A 23807-nucleotide genomic window follows, 5' to 3' on the forward strand; every position below is an offset into this window, starting at 1 on the left:
TTAGGGAAGCAGAGGCTCAGATTAGCACTGGAGGTGGGAAATTTGGTGGGAAGTCTGAGTGCTTAAAAAACAAGATCTACTTCTGCCACAATGCCCACAAGAAGTTATGTAATGGTAGTAAGACTGTGCAATAAATAAAGATGATGGTTTGTGGTGTCTGTACATGCACAGGTTGACTTCAGGGGGCCTGCTGAATGTTCCAATTAAAGCTAGACAGACACCAACTATAGAGTTGTTACACATTTTCAAGTGCTAACTTTACAGCTGGTTGGTTCTTTTTATAGCTGGATAGTCATTTATTATGTGATGATTACTTTGCATGTGTTGCTGGTTTCAATTTATTCTGTGATTAATCAATTAATTGTTGTCTGATAATTACTTTGCACTTGTGGCTGGTCTTACTTTGCTTGTGGCCAGTCTAAATTTGGTGAGTGATTAACTAGTTAATTGAGTAACATATGTAACCTGTAGCAGGGGCCTAGGATTCCAAATTCTTCGATTAATGTACATTACCTGTATAGCAGAAATCTTATTATAGTTTGACCTGACTCCCCTGTCTTGTCTGTTAATAGTTTTATTCTCATTGTCTCATAACTAATACACAAATGAGGCTTTCCAGGCACTGTCTGCTGCTCTTTAGTTTTTCAACAAATAAATAGGACATTGTTCCCATTGTATTGCAGTAAAAAAGAAGAATAATCAAATTGCTGAGATCATTTAAAGAGAGGTTTACATTCATTGATTACTTGTATAATTCTAATTGATTACTTCCCATGTGAAAAATTCATAGTTTCATACTTTGTGGGGTTGGAAGGGACCTGAGCAGATCATCAAGTCCAACCCCCTGCCATGGCAGGAAAAAGTACTGGGGTCAAACGACCCCGGCAAGGTGTTCGTGTAACCTTGTCTTAAAGACCCCCATGGTAGGAGCCAGCACCACTTCACTTGGAAGTTGGTTACAAATCCTAGCCACCCTCACAGTGAAGTAGTGCCTCCTGATGTCTAGCCTGAATCTACCCTCTGCCAGCTTGTGACCATTATTTCTAGTCACTCTTCGTAGTGCTCAGGGAAACAGGGACTCCCCCAGTGCCTGCTGGTCCCCTCTGACTCATTTGTAAATGGCCACTAGATCCCCCCTCAGCCTTCTCTTGTGGAGGCTGAACAGGTTCAGGTCCCATAGCCCATCCTCATAGGGCCTGCCCTGCTGCCCCCTGATCAAGTGGCCCTCCTCTGCAAGTGGCCCTCCTCTGGACCCTCTCAATGCTGTCCACATCCCTTCTGAAGTGCGGCGCCCAGAACTGGATGCAGTACTCCAACTGCAGCCTGACCAGTGTTGCATAGAGGGGGAGGATCACCTCCTTGGACCTGCTCGTGATGCATCTGTGGATGCACAACAAGGTGCGGTTGGCCTTCCTGACCGTGTCCCCACACTGTCGGCCCATGTTCATTTTGACATCAATAATGACTCCAAGATCCTTTTCTGCATCTGCACTGACAAGAAGGGAGTTCCCCAGCCTATAGGTATGCTGCTGGTTCCTCCTCCCCAGGTGCAGTACCTTGCACTTGTCAGTGTTGAAACCCATCCTGTTTTCATCTGCCCACCCCTGTAACCCGTCTAGGTTTGATTGCAGCCTATTCCTCCCTTCTAGTGTGCCCGCATCCCCCCACATCTTAGTGTCATCAGCAAATTTGAATAGGGTGCTTTTTACCCCCTCATCAAGTCACTGATGAAGATATTAAAAAGTGCGGGTCTGAGGACCGAGCCCTGGGGGACCCCACTGCCCACATCCCTCCAGGTCGAAAATGACCCATCCTCCACCACTCTCTGAGTGTGGCCCTCCAGCCAGTTAGCGACCCGTTTGACTGTAGGTGTCGATGCCATAGTCCCCTAGTTTTTTTAATGAGAATGGGGTGAGAGACTGTGTCAAATTACAGGAAACTATTTTCTGGATATTAAGTAGCCTTACTAAGTAGTAGCAAATCACTTAGTAGATAACCCAGATCACTTAGTAGGTTTCTGGCATTAATTGTGCAATAAAGCCAACCCAGCCTCAGATGTAATTCCTTAAATGTGGGACATCTTTGTGGCTGGTTTGTATCTCACATTAACCTGAATGTGTGGCATCTTGCACATGGAGTGCCAGGACTCAGGTGGGTTCTCCAGCATCCCTACTCCTGTGGGCAAACTGGGGCTGTGCTCACAGCCTCAGCTGCTGCACTGGGACATGATCTCTCCCAGGGAAGTCAAACATGGTCCACAGTCCCCATCAGGGGGGACAGGGCATGCCGTGTGCCTCCTCACCCCTGTGAGTGAACCAGGTCTGTGCTTGCAGCTGTGTTTGCTGCCCTGGGTTCACAACCAGTCCTTAGCCAGCAGCACTGTAACCCCTTCCCCTTGCTTAGTCCTGAATCACTCTGGTTCTGTGCAAGGAATGGAACAGAGGCAAGAGGGCTCTAACTATTGGGGGATGGGTAAAGCCAAGCGGGGAATGCAGAGTCTATTGATCATCTGATATGATCTGGTGAGTGCCAGTAAGACAAGTTCCTTTGCTACCTTTATCTCCTTCATACAGCTGCCCTTTAACATCAAGCCAGACACATTTTCACCATGAGACAAAATTCCTCAGTACTTGTTGTGTAATGAAAATAACATCTGCCGTGGGCCATAGTTGAATATTTATTCATACTTATTTACATCTTCCTGAATTTTCCAGGGAACATAACCCCCCCACCCCCATCAAAACATCAAACCCCAATATGCCCTTTAATTTCAATAATAAATTTCATATAATTAAAAATGAGACTGAAGCCACAGCTGGAGCATAAGGCTAATGCTGAAGGTATGAGGCTGAAAGCTAAATGGCATTCTACAGATTCAGAAATTATTTGTAATGTGTTGGAAATTACAAAGCAGGTTCTGTTTTTATTTATTTTAAATAACCCATCTGAGCATGCATCGACATACCTTATAAACAGAATAATAATAATTTAGGACAAATGCTCTAATTATGAAATACTATGTATTTTATTTGCTGGGCATTATGAATGTGCAACTGAAAACCTTGAATTTGGGGGCAGAAGTCTCCAGTGTGTATGCCAATGCTTGCGGAATAAAGAATGATTTTGATTATGAGTATTGGCTTTGTTTTGTCTTGTTTTATATGTTTGGTACATGTAGTTTGCAAGTATGAGGCACTTATTGATTAAGTAATGTATTTGCTGTCTTACGGATATGAATAAATTACAAGTGCATTGATTTTGTTCTTTTTTTATTCATGTTTCAGGTGTAATCATGCACAGTTCTTTTGTTAGACTCAAAGTCCATTTATACAGAAATAATTAGGATGTATTAAAGTGCCTGCAGTGTAAAGACTGTCTGGTATAGAAGACATTTTTAGATTATGCTTGCACCTGCTACATTCATAGCTGAACTAGCAGAAGAACAACAGCACTCCACTGAGCTGCAGGTTACAGGGCGTTGTTTCTGCAGTGCAGTTTCTTTCCTTCTCTTAAAGTTGTATAATGAAATCTTGCTCCTCAGGAAATTTCTTGCTCTCTTTCAGAGCTTGAAAAAATACCTTTCTAAATTCCCTTCTATGTTAACAAAGTACTTTTTAAATTGAAATCTCTGGCTGTAGGCAAAGGTAACAACTGCTTCAAAAAGGGAGGGGAAGGTGCTCCTTCAGAATGCCCATAGGCTGTTATGCTGTAACTGTTACCTTTGCATGCTGCTGTCTTGGTAGAAATTAGTTAATCATGGTAACTTCAATCCTGAATGAAAGAGGTTTGAAGTGCAATGGTTTTGCTATACTTGGATTGCTCCAGGAGCATGCAGACACAATAGTTACTTTGCACAGTTACCAATCAACCACATGGGTCAGTCCTAATTAGCGTGGTTGTTCCCTCTTCTACTGCAGTTTCCAGGGTGTGTTAGAGGTGGGGAATTTATTCAACTGTTAATACCTTTGAAAAGTTTCCTGATAAAGCATCTCTTCTCATGCTGAACTGCAGGAGATGAAAAGAAGAGTGTTAATATCCCATGCATATTTGCAGACAAGGTTCTTTGGGCAAATCTGATATATTTATTAGACCAACTTTTATAGTTGGAAAAAAATTTTGTAGCAAGCTTTCAGGTTTTTAAAACCCTTTGTCAGGCTTAGGAAGCATCTGTAGTTGGTGTGCGCTCTTCCTGGATGGAATGAATAGTAAAGAATCAGAGGTTGCTATGCATGCAAGACAGGCTGTATGTGAAGATGTAAATTGAGGAGTCAGTGGGTGAGAGAGAGGCTGAGGGCAAGGAGATTTAGTTTAACCAGTTTAAATTTGCTGATGATACCAAGATTTGGGGTAAGGTGGGGATGCTAGTAGGGAAGGACAAATTACAGTAGGGCCTGGATGGATTACAGGGGTGGGGTAATGAAAATAGGATGGGTTTCATTACTAACAAGTGCAGGGTGCTGTACTTGGGCACTGGGAACCAGCAGCACACTTATAAGTTGGGAAACTCCCTTCTTGAGAGCACGGTGGCAGAAAGAGATCTTGGAGTCATTATAGACTCTAAGATGAACATGGGCCAACAATGCGAGGTCACGGTCAGTAGGGCTAACCGTACCTTGTTGTGCATCCACAGATGCATCTCAAGCAGGGCTAAGGAGGTGATCCGCCCCCTCTATGTGACACCGGTCAGGCCGCAGCTGGAGTACTGTGTTCAGTGCTGGGTGCTGCACTTCAGGAGGGATGTCAACAGCATTGAGAGGGTCCAGAGGAGGGCCACCCGCATGATCCGGAGACAGCAGGGCAGACCCCACGAAGAGAGGCTATGGGACCTTAACCTATTCAGCCTTCACAAGAAAAGGCTGAGGGGGGATCTGGTGGCCATCTATAAACTCACCAGGGGGGACCAGCAGGGTTTGGGAGAGAACCTGTTCCCCCTAGTGCCCCCCGGGGTAACAAGGAATAATGGCCACACATTGTTAGAGAGTAGGTTTAGACTAGACATCTGAAGGCACTACTACACGGTCAGGGTGGCTAGGATCTGGAACCAACTTCCAAGGGAAGTGGTGATGGCTCCTACCCTGGGGGTCTTTAAGGGGAGACTTAATGTCTACCTGGCTGGGGTCATTTGAGCCCGGTTTTCTCTCCTGCCCAGGACAGGAGGTGGACTTGATGATCTACAAGGTCCCTTTTGACCTTACTTCTATGAATCTATGAAAGATGGGGGATGAATGTAGCTGGTAAATAGTGACAAATTACCTGGGGATTCAGATGTCAGACAGGTTATAATGTGTCCTAAATCCAATGTCTATATTTAATCCATTATTTTTTTGTATCCAGGAGGTTGATGAAGTGAAGTTCATAGGCTTGTCTGTGAAAAGTGCTTTATAACTTCCCTTTTGAGGATTAGAACTGAGAGATTAGAGAGAGAGTGGTTTCTTTGTGAGAAATGTAGCCCTAGAGGTAATTGGGTATTCTGGTGTGCATTCATTCTGGTGCAGAGTTGTTATTTGATCTCTCTTGTGTATTTTCCATCAGGGCATTTGATGCACTGGATGAGATATATTACATTTCTGGAGGTGTAGCTGTAAGATCCAGGAATGGTGATGGTCCCGTTGTGCAGTATAGTAATTGTGGGGGTGGTGAAGATGTGTTGGCAGGTATGTATTGGCAGGTTTTGCATTTTTTGTCATGGCATGGTCTGGATCATTCACTGTGTTCTGGCTCATAGGAAGTTTGCTTCTGGTGATGAGGTTGGCAAGGTTCAGTGCTTGTTTGAAGGCTAGGAAGGGTGGTTCTGGGAAGATCTCTCTAAGAATAGGATCTCCTTCTAGTATGGGTTACAATAGTTGGAAGATTTTCCATGTGGATTCGAAGGAGGGGTGATATGTCATAGCCAGCAGTGTGCGATTGGGGGGGGGGGGTGGGAAGGGGTGGCTCACGTGTACTGCAGCAATTCTTAATGTGGTATCTGGGTGGTTCTTTCAAGTGTGTGATCTATCTCTCTGGAGGAGTGCCCTTGTTGAGTGAAGGCCTTTTTAAGATTAGCGCGGTACCAATCCTGGGTGTTCTCCTCAGTGCAAAGGTGGTGGTATCTGAGGGTTAGGCTATATATCACAGCTTTCTTGGTTTGTTTACAGTGATTGCTGGTTCTGTGCAGATATGTATGTTGGTCAGTGGGTTTCTTGTATAAGATGGTCTGTATTTTATTATTCTGGATACTGATCATCATGTCTAAAAAGCAAATGTTGGTGCTGGAGTATTCAAGAGATAGTTGGATGGAGGGTTGATGACTGTTGAATTTCTGATGGAACTCAATCAGATATTTCAGGTTTTCAGTCCAAATGATGAAGATGTCATCAAGATAGCTTAAGTATAGCAAGGCTTTGATGGTGCAGTCCTTGAGGAATTCTTCTTCCAAGTGGTTTATAAAAAAGTTGGCATACTGTGGGGCCATTTTGGTGCCCATAGTTGTGCCCATCGTCTGGAGGAATTGCTGGTTATTAAAAGTGAAATTGTTGTGTGTGAGGATGAAGTGTATACGGTCAATAATTTCTTTGGATCTGTACTCTGAGTTGTCATCTTGCTCTCATAGGTATGTAAGGCAGGCTTGGATGCCATCCTGGTGTGGGATATTGGTATATAATCAACTTCATCAACCTCCTGGATACAAAAAATCATGGACTAAATATAGACATTGGATTTATGACACATTATAACCTGTTTGACATCTGAATCCCCAGGTAATTCACCACTATTTACCAGCTACATTCATCACCCCTTCCCTGCCCTCAGCCTCTCTCTTGCCCACTGACTCCTCAATTTACATCTTCACTGACTGCTTTTCTTGCATGCATACCAGCCTCGGCTTCTATACTATTCATTCCACTCATGAAGAACACACACCAACTGCAGATGATTCCTCAGCCTGATGGATGACTTTTAAACCTGAAAGCTTATTAAGAAATGTTTTTCCAACTATAAAAGTTGGTCTAATAAAAGATATCAGATTTACCCAAAGCACCTTGTGTGCTTATGTCCTTAGACCAGTATGGCTACAACCTATACCTCTGTAACCATGCATATTTGCACATTTTGCTGTCAATTATCATATCTATGTATAGAATTACTCATCCCCTGCTCCCTTTATTCCAACAGAATCAACCTAGTGCAATATTAAACAAGATCTTACAGAAAAAAAATCCAAATTTGCAACAAAATCCTTGTAGCAAGAGCATATTGGTTCCTACAAAAGGAAAGTGAGGTATTTGGTAGGGCTGTGCAAAACAGCATCATTTTGTTTTGACCTCTGTTTCACCATTTCAGAGGGACAGTGTTTCATTTCATTGTTTTGTTTCGAAGCACTGTTCTGTTTCATTTTGGCAAAACAGTTTTGCTGTTTCAGTGCGTTTCAACGTTTCAACTTGGTCAGCATGCCTTTGATTTTTATCTATTTTAGCCATGGTTACAGTAGAAATGGATCAAAAAAGTGTTCATAGAAGGAAAATATGAGCAATTCTTTACCAAATGACAGTTGTAGATGCAGTAACAATCAACACACCTCCAGTTAAATACTCTTCAGAATACAAAGTAGCTAGTCACCAGAAAACTGTAGTTTAACTATGGGACCTAAAGTTGATGGTTCTGAACAATAATAGAATTGATACACTATAAAGAACTCAATTAAGGGTATTTTCAGATTAAAGAATAAATTATATTACTGATACCCTGGGAGCTTTATTATACAGAACAGTTTGTGATAAAGAACTTTTAGAAAATCAAACTCTGACCTTTAGAATTTTAGATTTTTCATCAATTTCATCCTCTTGATTGTAAGAATAGAATTACTGATGATGATTGAACTCAACATATTAGACATCTTGTGATCAAGAGTGTGACTGAATTTTTATACTAGCAGTACAAACCACACTAAAGGCCTATTGAGACACTATGGTATTTATACTGCTTCTCTCATGACTAAATTGAAAATGTTATTGTGATGTTTTTATTGTGACGTGTTTAAATAATTTTTCTTCCAGGAAACAAAATTAATGCTTTCATTAATAATTAAGACTAAAAGATTGTGCCTTATTCAAATTAACATATTGAAAGCTGAGAAGGGTTATGATTGCTGTGTATGAACACAGGATGGGGGTGGTAAACAACAGGATCAAGAAGAACATTTAACTTTAAAAGGACAGTCTCTTGCAATAGGAACAAATGTTCACAAACTGGCCATGAATATAATTAGGCTTGAAATTAGAAGGAGAGCTCTAACCATCTGAGATTCTGGAATATCCATCTGATAGGCATAGTGGAGGCAAAAACGTAGCTAGTTTCAAGATAACTTGATAAATTTTGTCATATGAATATGACATAATTGCCTGTGATAATAAAACAATGGGTTTGATGGCATGGACAGTGCCTTAGTCGTGCATTCCTAAGTCACATACTCAGAGGTTTTGCAAGCTCCTTTGTTGCTTTGGGCAAAATTGGGGGACGGGGTGTGCTGAGAGGCATACATGAGGTACCAAGTGGTGTCCAGGACCCTTGGGGAGAATACAGCAGGGCTCCTGGGTCCTGGTAGCTAGGGACTCTACAGAGAGGGAAAGGAGACAAAGGGTGAAGCCATGGCAGCTTCACCAGATCCTGGCAGCTATGGGGGAAGATACTGTCCAGCTAAGGAGTTATGTGTCTTGCCTACTGACCCACAGGTGCCACCAAATGCTAGGTGAAGTGAAGAAATAAACCTCCTAATTTAAGAGCAGGAGAACCACCCTGTCTTCACATGCTGCTTCTTTCCCCCAAGCACTTAGCCACCAGGTCCTAAGAGTCTCCCTAACATCACTTTGGGGCTCCTGACCCCTTCCACAGAACCCAAGCCTGGAGCTGCCAGACTAGTAGCATAGATGCATCTAGTCTACTGCCCCCACCTTGGTTTTGGTGTTCATCCTAGTTACCCTACTGCATTTACATTCCATTAAGAAAAGAAAAATATTTCCCTCTCTTTTTAAAGAAAATACTGTACAATAGCTATGCTGCTGTCAGGAATGCCCTAGCTTCTGATATAGAAATATTTACTGATCCAGCAAGATTTTCACTTCTCTGCCATTTTCTTTAACTAAAGGATGCATTCTTTAAATATACCTTAAAACATTAAAATAATCTCTTTCGTACATTTAATTAATATTAGGAGCAAAACATTAAAAAATCCAAGCCTTTCTCTTTGTTTTTTTTGTAAAGGTTACCTAGACATTTTAGTCTGGAGTATCTTTATCCAAAGGTTAAGAACCATGGATCTGATCCTAGTCAGGACTAATATAAGAAGTACTAGAAGATGTTTTGTCATTGGGTAGAGAGTCTCTTTTGTTTTGGAGTTGCAGTTGCATTGTATATTAATCTATCTGCTTTCCCCAAAGCATAACAATATATACACGAATTAGAAATAAGAGTGGAACATTAGCCCCATTGAATTGGAAAAGAAATAAAGTGCATGCATATGTTTAGTAAATCCCAGCTGGAAATGAACATAAGCAATGAAATTCCAATTTAAACTTTAACAAAGCAAACACAATAAACATGCTTTGATATTTAAGTAAAATATGTAAGTAGGTGTATATGTTGGAAGGGGGGACTTAAAAAGAAAAATGCATTTGCTTTGGCCTCAAAGTCAGCAATATCAGGGGCTTTTTCCTTTTTTTCTTTTTTCCTTTGTCTTTTTAAATGAAAATACTTTTAGAAATGTCCTCCTGGATTGTAACACATGTCCTTTCAGCAGCTCCCAGACATTAATATCTGTGGAACTCTAGTGACAGAAAACTATCTGACTTTATCTTTTGTGTAACTGAATTGAGAGAAAGGTCACTCAGGTAACTAGAACTTAATCATGTTGGGTTTAAAATAGATAAGTATCCACACTTGATCGGCATCTGCATGTTACTGGGGACTAGTACAATCTATGGACTGTTTAGGTTACTCGCTTCCTTTATTCCATTTGTCAAAGGATCGATACAGTCATTACATTTAGACCAACCTAACCAGGGTTAGGTCAACCTAAATGCCCAAACATGTAGATATTCAGAGGGGTTAATACAGCCAACAAACAGCATGCCTAATTTAAATTAGGAGGAGGTGCACAAAATTAGATCAAGAAAGGGTTAACCCAAACTAAAAAAGAGTTAACTTTAATCTCCTGAATTCTGCAGGTTTTTGTAGCATAGTCCCAGGGCTGGGAAAGCTCAGCTGTTCACCCCAAGCCCAATGCTATTCTATTCCCACCACCAGCTGTGACCAGGAACCCACCCAACACAGACCCACCAGATGCCCCCCTGGACCCACCAATCCCCCCATTACCTCACCCCTTCAGTCCTACCAGTCTGTCCCTTCACCCTGACTTACTTACTTTGGGTTCCCCATGCAGCTCCCAGCAGCAGGGAATGGCTGTACATGCCTCTCGCTGTCCACATTTAGGCAGTGTAAAGTCACATGAACCTAGGGGTATATACACGATAAATAGTTTGGTTACAAATACTGCACCAGGTGATGATTCTTGTTCTTTCCCCATGCAAAGGCAGTTATGTGTGAGGTATATTATAGTTAGGAAACCTGAAAAATGTTGATTGCAATTGCAAGATTAGTATCTATGAGAATATCTGCAATTCACACCAGCCACGGGAAAAAAAATGACCATTGAAATCATTTCTGTTTGGCAAACTGGGCTCTAAATGTAACCCTTCACTGATGGAGATGAACAAACATCCTTATTTTACCATCCTAATCAATTTCCGTAGCTGCTTGTCTCAGCCAATCAACGTCACGTTTGTCTTGCATGGCTTGAGCCGCAGTGAGTTTACTCTACCACAAGTCCGTCTATAACAAGCACTTGGAAAGTAAAGATCCTATACCAGTTAGGTCAGATGAACTGGAGACACAAAGTTGATTGTTCTTAAAATATTGCAGCAGTTGCAGAAAAATTGTCTTCCCTACCTACCTCTGGATATGTTGATCTGACAAAGAAGCTCTGATAAACCCTGTAAAACGGGTTTCTGACTGGATGTCGAATTACTCAGTATTACCTTCTGGGATCACTGTGTCAGTTACAGGCATCCATCTAAACAATACTACTAACATCTAGTAGGGTAAAATTGCTTTCTTGAAATTGAAATGTGGCTAAAATATCTTAACATCCTACGTTGAACTGAACTGTGATCTCTTTCCTTTCATCATGTAAGACTATATGCTGCATAAAATTATATAGGTATTGTATAACTTTCCATCTACTATAAATTATACACACATATCTTTAAAAATATCATGTAAAAGATGTTGGGACAGCTCCATGATTAGTGTTAATTGCTTGATTTTGTGCTAACTTTGTACAAAATCTGTATCATTGGTTCATTTGTAGTTTCTATATGTTTTATATCCTTCTCTGTGCAGTTTTCCTCAGCAGAGAAAGCACACTGAGAAAACATTACTTGAGCTGGTATACATAAATGCCAATCAAATTTTGTATCATTTCCTTACAAAGTTTTATGAACTCATTTTTTTCACAAATAATGCATAGATTGCATCTCTCAGTAGGAGTTTGTATAAAACAAGAATCCAGAACCTGTTGTGTGTGTTGTTTTTTTTAAAAAAATTAACCACAATTTATACTTCTTTATTTTAGGTTAACGGGATTTCATCTTCCTCCACCTGTGACAAGTACAAAATCTGTATTTTCACTACGTTTGACAAGTGATTTTGCAGTTAGTGCCCATGGATTTAAAGTATTCTATGAAGGTAAGAGAACATGATTATTAAGATTCTTAATAAAAGGATTTGAAAGGCTTTTCTTATGCCTAGATATAAAAAAACTCTTCTGATAACAAAAAATATTTTTAGTTAAATGTACCTGGTTCAGTTTATTTATCTAGTAAACTTTAAAAATACCTGTTTTTAGTCAAATCTTTCAAATTGTATAAAGTCTACCATCTAACATAAATGGTTTATATTATAAATATTCTAAATAATCAGTTTCTTTTATTTATATTATAAATATTCTATAATCAGTTTCTTGTTTTGCCCTCAACCTGGTTTTTCCATCTTCTATCTTTATACAATGACTTTAGCACTAACATTTTAGATAAAAAGGTATTTCATAATTTTTAAATAATTGCAATACTATTGTTAGTTTGAATCAATACCATGTATCTGAGGTTTGCTAATGCTAAATGAATCTCTTTCAGTGAACTTTATATATAAAATTAAATATTTAAAATTAAATATTCAAATTAAATATATTTAATTTATATATACAGTTATATAGAGAGTAATTTATGTATACAGTTGTATGTCTACTACGTAGAGATATAAATATATAAATTAAAGAGACTGGTATTGTTATCTTTGTAATTTTATTTTATTTATCTACTTTTGATGTTTTAAGGGGGTGATCAAGGAGGCAAATTTATTCCAATAACTAATAATTATAGGTTCTGCACTACATGAGTAGTTTTGTTTTGTACATAATAAGTGAGTTTATGGCTAAGTTCTTTAAGACGTCAGCCTTTCTGTCAACAAACCGTGAGCATCCAACTCAGGGCTTGCAATATGCTTGCAGATACCAATTACACATCTCCCTGGACTCCAAAGGACTGTGCATTTTACTTGCATGGTGAAAAACTCTCTTTTATATTAGCCTTCATTCTTAGCTAGTGTTTGAATTTAGATATTGGGATCAGCTCTGTCAATTTGGTCATCTGTTTTTACATTTCAGTGCAGGGGACAGCGTACACTTCTGCATCCAGAAGAAAATCTGGTGTTTCTTCTTATGAACACCAGAAGTAACAGTCCTAGGCATCTGGGTCATCTCTTATTGATTCTGAAACACAGCTCATTTCTCCTCTACAGATGTCTGTCAGCCAAAAAGGAGCCTTGGTAACTTGAAACTTGTGGTTCTGAGGGCTGTTATTGTACTTTGTGTGTTTCTGCTGATCAGTGTGATTTGATTTCTGAGAATTAAACCAATTGGGAGCAGCACTAGTTAGGAAGGGGCCTGAAGTCTGATTTTCTTCATGAGGATGTTTCATAGGCATACACACAACACCCATGAATAGTGTGAGGTGAATTTGTTTCCTGCTATAGACATTGTTATAAACTATTTGTGTGGCTTCTGCCAGGTTTAATTAATAATTCACAGAGTGCTTTCCTATATAAAAGAGATCATGTTATATTTAAGGCAGACTTTGTAGCTTGAGTTGAATTTCTTTGGTGGCTTTGAGGTCTTTCTCTGTTTCTCATACAACAGAAAGATAATTTAAAAAACTAATATTGTCCCTGTGGCTTAAAATTATTTTTTGCATCAATCACAGACGCTTTTTAAATCTATTTCTGGTTGTAACAGGTGTTTGGTGGTGATTTTGTCCTAAAGCAGTAATTATTAAAAACAAAAACAAAACAAAAACAAACCTAGATATGTGCCAAATGATAAATATACAAAGATTAATCACTAAAGTATAAAATATATTGCTTTTTTTTTTCAAGATTAGAAAGTTGTGTACTCTGCTACAGAAAGGAGGCTCAGTACCAGAGTATACAACTTTCTAATCTTGGGGAAAAAAAAGCAATGGTAAAAAATGATATTATACTTTAGTGATTAATCTTTACATATATTGTAAATACTTCTGATACTTAAAAAGACAAGCAGTGCAATCTGGTTACAGCAGTGTAAGTGAAGTAAATTGTTCCAAAATATTTTATGGGTGAAATCTGTTTCCTCCCCCTCTCACCAAGGAAAAAATCCAAACCTGAAAACACATTTCTCGCTAGGATGCAAGTCACTCTGCCCACCTAAAGTCAGACTATTTGAGAAGTGAACAGATGGAGTACAGGGAGACTCAAGTTCACTCTTTCCATCGGATGCAGGGGATGCTGCAAACTGTGGTTCTGCATAAATGTGGGCAAGTGTGGCTCATTCCCTGGTACACAAAGACCTGATCCTGTCACATTAAAGTTATTGAAAGACTTGCTATTGACTTCAGTGTCCTAAGGATTGAGTGTAAAATGGAAGGTCAATATGAAAACTGGTTCTACAGTGGTCATAAGTGCATATGAACTCCTGCTAAGCTGTTCAGCTGATTGACTTCTCCCGACACTAATGCAGCCCTCTGACCAATGGAACTTAGAGCCCAAAGCACTTTAGAACATATATATCTTTTTTTGATGCAAGAGCACCCTGATTCAGTAAAACTTATGTCTGTTAGGGCTTTGTGAAGCTTCGGTAGCCGATTTGATTTGGAGGAGATTCAGCCTGATTTGGCAGCCAAATATCCAAATCTCAATTGAATTGAAAGACCCATTAAAAGGTATAAATCAAATTGGAAGCCTCTGAATCATATCAGAGGCATTCGGACATTCAGAAGGCTTGCAGCAAATAGCAACTGAGAAGAGGGAGGGGAATGGGGTGATCTTCCATATATGGAAAAGTCTGAGATGGGGGGGAAAGACTGCTCTGATATTGATATCTGTAGCAGGCCAGTGACTGTGATCTTTCATTGAGTTCCCTTCCGATCACAGTGCTCCATTCCAAAGGTGAGTGAGGTCATCCAGAGCATTGGGGAGATGCTTGCTCTGGATGGCCAGCCCTTCTCCTTTGTTGAGCATCCAGGGTTCAGGTGGCTCATGGTGCTCATCCCTACCTCTCCCTCACAGGCTGCTGGTGTGACCAATCAGGCCATCAGTGGGCTTTCCTTCAAGTGGAGGTGATGGATGAGTCCCACACGGCAAGGGAAATCATGGTGGCCATAAACCACATGGTGCAGGGGTGGCTTGTTGGGCAAGGCAAGCTCACCCATGGGTTCATCTCACTGACAATGGGACCAATATGGTCAAGGCAGTGCATGATGCCAACTTTGTTGGCATCCACTGTGTGGCACGCAAGTTCCACCTCATAGTCAGGGATGTCTGGGAGGGGGACAGGGCTGCTAGTGATGGCACCATCACTACCAGCCAGCTCATTTAAATGCAGGATGGTGGCAGGCTACTTTCACGGGAGCATCAAGGGGGTCAAGATGCTGCGGGACAAACAGGCAGAGCTGAGCATCCCGCAGCACAAAATCATGCAGGATGTGGAGACTCAGTGGAACTCCACATACCTGATGCCAAAAAAGCTGGTGGAGCAAGAGAAGGCCATCCATGAGATGGCCTTGCTCAGGGAGATTGGTATCAGTGGCCCCCTTAACAAAATGGAGTGGGATACCATCTCTCAGATCTTGGTGGTCCTCAAACTAAGCCTTAATGCTGGTGATGCCCTCCTTAGCCAGGTGTTCCCTGTAGTGAAGAAGCTTGAGAATGAATTGGAGAAGTTCCAGGGGATTGATGTTCCTGGCTGGGGCAACCCGCTTTCACCAGAGGTACATGCACTGATGAAGCAGCTGAAGGAGGGCATCAAAAAATGGCTGGATCCTCTGCGGACCAGTATAGTCCATGTTCTAGCAGGTATGTGCAACCTGAGGGTGAAGGGGAGCATCTGCAGCAACAAAACCCGCATTCACTGGATGGAGGTGCTGATGAACATAATCAGGGAGGCAGAAAGGCCCAGGCAGGGGGACATGAAAGAGGTGGGATCCACTTTCTCATGCCAGCACTCCCAGCACCAGCCAGTCTCTTCTACAACAGCCACTGCTAATGTGGGCCAAGGGCATGGCTTCCATGGGCTGGTAAAATGGAGGCCTCAGTGGCTATCTATCTTGTTGAGGATGTGAAGCCACTGCACTGTGACCCCCTGGCCTATTGGGCAACCCACAGCAGGTGTGGCAGGATCTGGCCACGGTTGCCTGGGAACACCTGTCCTGTCCACCAACCAGTTTTCCAAGCGAGAGGGTGTTCAGTGTTGCTGGAGATGTTGTGACACCCCAACATACCTCCTTGGATCCTGGTTTGGTGGAGCAGCTGGTGTTCCTGAAGATGAATCTCCCACTGCTGGGGTTCCCCAAGCTCCACATGCAACAGAGTGAGTGCCATCCTTCTCACTCTGCGCCTATTTGATTTTTTAATTTGCTTTTAGAAACTAGAGGTGCACTTTCACAGAAACCCCTATGCCACTCTGCCTGAAATCTGGCAGGTCTCATGTCCACACAAGGGGCTACCATGCCTGCTGTTTTCATCCCATTCTGCCTTAACACACACAAGTGATACGACTTTTACTTTCAACAGTTTGAGGGGCACTTTCACAGACACCCCTGCACCTATCTCCTTAAAACTTGGCAGGCGTCATGCCCTCAGAAGGGGATACCATCGCTGCTGCTTTCATCCAAATCAGAAAAAAAAAAAAAAAAAAGACAGTTATAGGTATTTTAGTGATTCCCCATTATAGTCTATGGCCAAATCTCCAAATCAGCACCAAATCTCCAAATCCAAATTGGCTGAATCGAATTGGGACAGTGATTTGAATCACCAAATTGAATCACTCTCCCTCCAAATTGGCTGAATCCAAATCTGAAGTGAATACTTTAGGCTTTGCATAGGCCTAATGTCTATATTAATTTTAGGTACATGCTTATGTATTTGGCTGAATCTGAGCCTCAATCATATAACATCAGGGATATCTGAAAGAAGCGGCAAGACCATGTTGTCTAAAAGTCTCAAACTTTAATGAAGCCATTGCAATTCCAAAGCAGCATATGCTCCCTTTAGAGCTGGAGACGGGCAGTGTCACCTCCAAAAATGTTCCTTATTACAATTTCCACAGCCCTAGTCTTTCTCCAACCAGACCACTTGCACCCTGCCTAGTAGAAGAGGGAAAACCCAATACACTACATTCATTTGATGTTCCACTCCTTGTCATGAGAGAGTGGATGCACTTTAAATGAAACCTAAGTCAGTAATATCTCCAGTTATTTGCCCTTGTTCTTTGTAATGCATACAACCTTTTATCAAAGATTTTCAAAAGTAGTTCTTAAATATGCATTTAGACAGATAATATGATCTAAGTTTCCATAGTTTTGGGTATCCTGCATAATCTAATGATTCTTAAACACACTGCTGAGTGTTCAGTCCTGCTGAGAATCAGACCAATTTTTAAGAGCCCAAATAAAGATTTAAAATTTGTAATCTAAAATAAAAATAATTAAAAAACATATATCTGCAGCCTGTCACAGGAAGTATGACAAAAGCATAGACTTCAGTAGCCTGTGAGGGCAAGCTGACCAGCATTCAGCACCATGTGTCTAAATACATGTTGGTGTACAAATCTGATTTTTGGAAGAGTAAGTTCCTGGAACGGGTTAGGTTTAGAGTTATTCAGCCTTCTCCTATAAGAATTTCAAGAATCATTCCATTTGACACAAAGCAAAGAAATAATAATGTACATCTCTTAAATAATGATCAGTTTAGCAATACATTTCTATTGGCACAATATATTTCCAACATATTACCATTGAATATAGACAGATGGTTGTATGGAAACTGTGGTTGTGTATTAACTGTTATTAATGGTTCAACTGAATCATAATAGAAAACTTTAAGGTAGCTTATGGAATCAGAGTGAGCTTTGTATCTGCTATGACTGGCTTAAGCAAGGTTTATAGGTATTAATTATTCTGTTCTTTGGGGAATAAACCTGGGAAAGCAAATATGAAATATTATGCTCAGGAGCTAGTACAATATCTGTCTGTCTATCTATCTGCAACACTTAGCCTACATATCAGTTTAACATCCATTTATTTGCAATTAAGAATACCATGAATTAAAAGATCACCTGTTAGCTTAGTCCCTTCAAGCGAATATATTATAGCAGCAAACTGCTCCACTACCACCAAAGGCAGACGGAATCAGTGATAAAACCCATTTAAAGTAAAAAAAAATATTCAGTTTATTGATGGATTTCCTGTGATCAGCAGAAGGAATCATTCAGACGCTGAGACAAAAGGAATATAATATACCCAGTCCAGAATAGAGTAACATCAATTCTTCTGCCATTTGAGAAAGGATCTATCTCATAGAATCCTATTTCACCTTATGTAGCCTTGTTAGTGCCAGTTTTGGTACTTACAGGGTATGTCTACATGGGATGTTTTACTGCACAGTAGACTAATCTACTGCACAGTAAGGCATCACTGTTTAACCATGCACAGAAGCTATTGCGCAGTAAATTAGGTTAACATGTGGCTGTAAATACAGGTAGTAGATTAACTGTCTATTAGCTACTGTACAGTATTGTTCATGCAGATGCTGACCATGAGCACATTTGCTCTCAGTCAGCCACACTAGTAGGAGGACACAGGGAACGGGGAGTTCTCTGTCTCTGAACCTGTTGCTGCTCAGCTTCTGGCTCCCCACAATAGCTGGGACCTGATCAGCACCAAGATGGGGTCATTCTCTGCCTCCCCCGCCCCCTGGTCCCAGCACTGTATAGCTCCCAGCTCTCCAGAGAAGCCGGGTGTTAGAACACAACTCCATGCAACGCCCAACGACTAGGGAGACAATGGATCGATGCCATCACGCATCACCTGCACGCATTGCTCATCAACAGCTTTTTTTCAAAATGGAGACAGCTTTGGGCAAGCTCCAACAAACTGGAGAGCAGCCATGAACATTAGTTTTTTTTTCCATATTTATACACCTTGGTTTATGCTCATTAACATTTACCCCACCTTTATCCCTCCTTTGTTCCACCTGTAGTCTTTCCCATTTTAGGTTCCTTCTCTGTTTACTGGTTGTTTAATTAGCATGGAATTGCCTGTGTATTTCACTGATTTACATGTCTTTTTACTATGAGTGCATGCTTAAGACTCTGACCCCACTTCTTTTGGTCACTTGAGTGGACTTCAACCAAAGCCTGGAAGCTTCTGGAGGCTTTTTTACCAATCACCATTCACCTTTTTGCATATGTTTATCTCAGATTCTGTTACCAGTTATGTGTTACCTTTCACATTCCAGTCTGTTTTTCAGTCCCAAGTTGTATTATCTCCACATTCCTAAGACTTCATCTCATTCACAGGACACAGACTTACAGAGACTCACTTGAAAATGGTTGACACAGTTAAGATGGTTACTTAGCATAAGTGAATGGCTGACTTAGCATAAACATTCATAAGCAAAATCTGCTTTATCTTCTAACGATAGCCAGTGGCCCGCATCCTGTTCTTACACAATGAGCTATATATCTTACAACACTACTATATTGTTAGGAAAATGCTTGCCTAAGCATTATGCAATGTACTTTTAACATACCATTTTGCCTTGTGGTTAGCAGCTTTGCTAGGCCACAGGTCATAGACTTTTATTCAGCTGCAAATCCAATGCTCCCCAAGATCCAAATACTGTCACCCTAACACTGGGAACCAAGTAGCTTCAGGACTGGGGAGTTCTCTGCTTCTCCACTTAGCAGGGGGCTCACTGGCAGCTATCCCACTTGTGGGGCAGCTGCCAATGAGCCCCCAGCTGAGTGGAGATTCCCCAGAAGAGAGACAGTCCCGGCCAGCCCACTGTTGGGTGGGATATCTCTACCCAGCCAAAGGTTCTCTGGAAGCTGCCCCACAAGTTGGAAAGCTCCTGGTGAGTCCCCTGTTGGGTGGGGAAGTCCTGCTGGGCACTGGGCTCGCTTGCAGCTGTGTCCTGATGTGCACAGGACTGGGAGATCTCTGAAGGTTGCAGTAGCAGGTATCTCCCAGTACCATGCATATCAGGACCCCTCCCAATGTGTGTGGGTCCAGGAGATAGCTGCCACTCTCCTGGCCCCATGCACATCAGGACTGGCCCCCATTCCTCCTGCACGCAAACAGGCTAGCACTCCAGGGGAGCCTGGAGCTCCCCTTGGTTGCTACAGGGGGGCAGAGCGTAGCCCTGTAGATCTGCTCCCAACAGGGCGCACGTATAGACATGCTCCCAGGGAAAGCTTACTGTACAATATTTTACTGTGCAATAAGCCTATGTCACATTAATAGCATTTTTGGATGCATGCACATAGGATTTAGTTTCTATTTTCACTGCCAGTAGCTGCACTCGCTGCATTTATTTTCTCAATTTGTTCAGAAGCCTTTTGTCTGGCTTCACATGCTCTGGAGCATAATAAGGTTGCCTGTCTACATGCATAACTGTGTCAGTGGCAGTGGCAGTCCCTCACGGTTGAGGATGATCCCTCCCACAGGTCAAGTAAAGGGTTGTAGATGAGTCTGTTGTTGGCTAAGAAAGCCATCCTAGAGTCATAGACTTTCTGGCAAATGCCAAAAGTGGTGTTTAAAGGGAGGGTTGGACCACAGATTTCCCAATATTTTTCCCTTTCCTTCCATTTATGTTGTTTTTCTGCCCCCACGGTGAGATGGTTTCCTTCAAAGTAAGATATGCTTTCCCTTACAAGGCATAATCATGTAGCCCTGTCCTGGGGTATTTTTTCCCAATTTGTAGTGTCAATGCCATAACTCTCAATGTTTGCCTTGAGGGTGTCCCTGAAGCATTTCTTTTGGCCCCTGTGTGTCCTCTGTCTTTGTCCGAGTTAGGAGGATAGCAGTTGTTTTGGTATACATATATCAGACATGTGCACAGTGTCCTGTCCACCACAACTGATGTTGAATAAGCAATGCTTACACACTAACACTAGTGGTGTTACTGTCAGTGAGAACACTGGAATTTTTACAATGATCCTCCCACTTTATGCCAAGGATCTTCCAGAAGTAGTGCTGGTGATGGCATTTCAGGCTTTTCAGTTGGTCCCTGTAGGTCACCAAAACTTCACAGCCATACAGAAAAGTTGGGATTACCACAGCCTTATATTATAGGAGCTTTGTTCAAATCCTGATGTGATAATCATTGAACACACAATGCTTCAGTCTTCCAAAGGCTGAACTGGCACATCAGATCCTATACTGTCTCTCCTCATCAATGTTGGCCTTATTTGAAAGATGGCTACAGAGGTATTCAAAGTATTTAACACTTTCCATCTCCTGTCTGTCAATGACGATCTTTGGCTGGGGGGGGGGGATTGGCCCAGAGAAGGCTGGTGAAGTATCTTTGTTTTTCCAGTGTTAAGGGTCAGTCCTAGGCATTGATATTTACACACAGTTCTCGCAAATATATCTGAAAGAGCAGTTAGAGAAAATATCTAACTATCTTTGGAAGAAGATTTTAGCTCCTTAGGAGTTAGGGCGCATTCCCATAGATAAAGAGACCTAAGTTCTAGTTCCCCTCTTCTAGAGAATGTTTTGAATCTGCATCTCCTGCTTCCCACAAAATGCTCTAACCACCAGGCCATGGTTTGGGTAATGCTCACAAGATCCTCCAGCTCCTCTCTTGAAAGTGGTCCACTGGGAATCCAAGAAAAGAAGAAATGTAGAGTCTAGAAAAAATAAACCAGAAAAAGAGTGGTTCAGGAACATTGGTGTTATGCTGGAACGCAGGGGACCCTGGGTTCTAGATATAGCACTTGCCCCCAATACAGTGGAAACTGTCCTATTTATCCATTTTATCCAAGTAATATTAAACACAAGTTAAAGTGTTGGGGCTATGGGTTCTGACCCTAACCACTAGGCTAATGGATTAAAAAAAAGGGAGGGTTGTGGTCATTGTCTTCCTCCTCCTATTTAGGGGAAGGAGGAGCAGTTACATGGAAATAAGATCTACAACCTCCTACATAAATTCCCAAATGGCTATGTTAAGAGGCACTTAGGCACATCAAGTTGAAAAAAAGACTCATCCCTTTGTCTACATAGCAAAAGTTATCTATAGGGAAGACTTTATAACAATAAACAAATCTGAAAATGGCCTCTCAAAACAGCAAGGAAACTGTCAAAAAGTCCTGAGAGAAAAAGGATGGTACAGACTGATTATTCACTTGGATAAATTAGCAAATAAAGTTAAATAATGAGCCCTGCCAGTAGCAAATTGCCTTCTATACCCTGGACTTTGGTTCAGCTTCATTGACTTATGCCTGGCAATGTTAGATTCCTCCCTTGCCTCCTCTGGGAAGGTCTCAAATTCCTAAGGCCTTCTTCTCACAAGGTTTGAGTGGGACAGGCAAAAATTAGGGTATAGAGGTGGCAAACCCTCTTAATCCTTCTCTATTTTCCTGTGTAAAAATGTAGTACGTGTCATAATCTACTCTGATTCTGTCACTTTTCTAATTGTCTTGGTGAGACTGGGTTATTTTTAGAATATAACAGTCCGGTTTATTTTTTTTTTCCATTTTTTGTTGCCCATGGTATGTGGAATCACTTATTAGCTACATGGATGTGGGAGGGAAATATGTTGCTGAGAAAGAAAGGTAGGGAAATAGCCACATAGAGAACCACAGGGAGTTCATAACCGAGTCTAGTTGCATTTAAATACTTCCTCTTTTTGTTCCTTTGTGACTGTCTTTACAGCTATTAAGCAGGTAGTCAGCACAGATAAGGTTACTAACTTAATTAATAAATATATACAGAATAGAGATCAGGGCTAGGGACAGACATTTTAAAAAGCTGGAGCCTGAACTGATTCAACCTTTTCATGTTAGTCTAACCTGCCTAGGCTGAACCAGTTTGTAACCAAACAAACATGCAGGCACATGCCTGCAGTTGCTCAGGCCAGGTGCAGCAGATGCTAGAGCCAGCCCATGCCTGCAAGCCCCCGCAGCACTGCTGTGCTCCACAGCCACTCTGCCAGTCACACAGTGCAGCCCCATCGGGAAACCATGACATGTTTCTGCCCACTGGGCACTCACCACTCCAGCTGCTGGGCGGGGGCGGGCCCATCCCCTGCCACTCATTCTGTACTGGGGCAAGACACTGAGGGGGCTTATTCAGCCCCTGTTATTCCCCCCTGATCTTGAGCTGTGGGCCAGCTGGGCAGACCCTGCAGCCAGCAGCTCAATAAGCCCCTTCCTGCTGTGGGGGGTGGGGCTTGCTCCAAGCACAGAGGGGCCACTTGCACCACAGCCAGGTCTGCCCAGTGGGGTTTGCCTAGCCCAGCCACTGCTGCTCTGTGCTTGAAAACAGCTCCCTGCTAGCAAGAAGGGTCTTATTCAGCCACTGTTTCTGAGCACAGAGCACCAGCTGGGCCAGGCAGATTCTGCTTTGCAGACTGCTGTGGTGAAGCAGCCCCTCTGTGGTTGGAGAAAGCCTCCTCCCAGCAGGAAAGGGCTTATTCAGCTGCTGGCTATGGGGTCTGTGCAGCTGTGCCACAGCTGAAGCTTGGGGGGGGGGGGGGGGGAGGGATAAGCCCTCTGTGTCTTGCCCCAGCACAGAAAGAGTGGCAGGGGTCAGGCCCTCTCCTGCCTAGCAGCTGGAGTGATGAGTGCCCGACAGGCAGGAGCCCATCACAGATCCCAATGGGGCTGTGCTGTGGGGCTGGCAGAGAGGCTATGGAGTGCAGCAGCACTGCAGGGGCTTGCAGGGCTCCAGTCCGCTCCACACTCCGGTGCTGCTGCATGCAGCCCCTTGCCAGAAAGGGGTTTGCCCCCCACCCACAGTGTAACAGGGGCTGCCACCCCCAGTAAGGGTTCTGCCCCTCCTGCCACAGTGGTGGGAAGGGAGCATGGCCAGGCAGGGTCCCTGGGCGGGTAGGGACAGGGTTATTATTCCGGCCTCCAGTGGAGGGTACAGCTGGGGGTCTATTCCAGGCAGGGAGCCACCCGGCTGCCAATGGGGTAGAGGAGAAACTAACTTTGCACCCTACCCACCTCTGCCTCAGAGGCCTTTGTGCCCCCCTGCTGCAGCAGTGAGGAGGCAGTGTGGGCAGACCTAGTTCAGGTCCCTGCCAGTGGGATAGAGAGAGGGAATTCAACCTCTCTTTGGTCAGACTCCTGCCCCTGCTAGTCTCTGCTCAGGCTGTGGAGCAGAGGGGTGGGGCCAGCCTTG

General features: G+C 42.4%; 1 protein-coding gene across 1 annotated transcript in view; it reads left to right on the plus strand.

Moving 5' to 3' along the window:
• CSMD3 (CUB and Sushi multiple domains 3) overlaps positions 1-23807 on the plus strand; it is a 1325501-nt gene that overhangs the window by 190969 nt on the left and 1110725 nt on the right. The window contains exon 3 of the mRNA XM_014603846.3: positions 11666-11778. Within this exon, the coding sequence (XP_014459332.1) occupies positions 11666-11778 (113 nt within the window). The remainder of the gene's footprint in view (positions 1-11665; positions 11779-23807) is intronic.

The sequence above is a fragment of the Alligator mississippiensis genome, chromosome 3 (assembly GCF_030867095.1).
Source record: "Alligator mississippiensis isolate rAllMis1 chromosome 3, rAllMis1, whole genome shotgun sequence".
In the NCBI taxonomy this organism is placed as follows: Eukaryota; Metazoa; Chordata; order Crocodylia; family Alligatoridae; genus Alligator; species Alligator mississippiensis.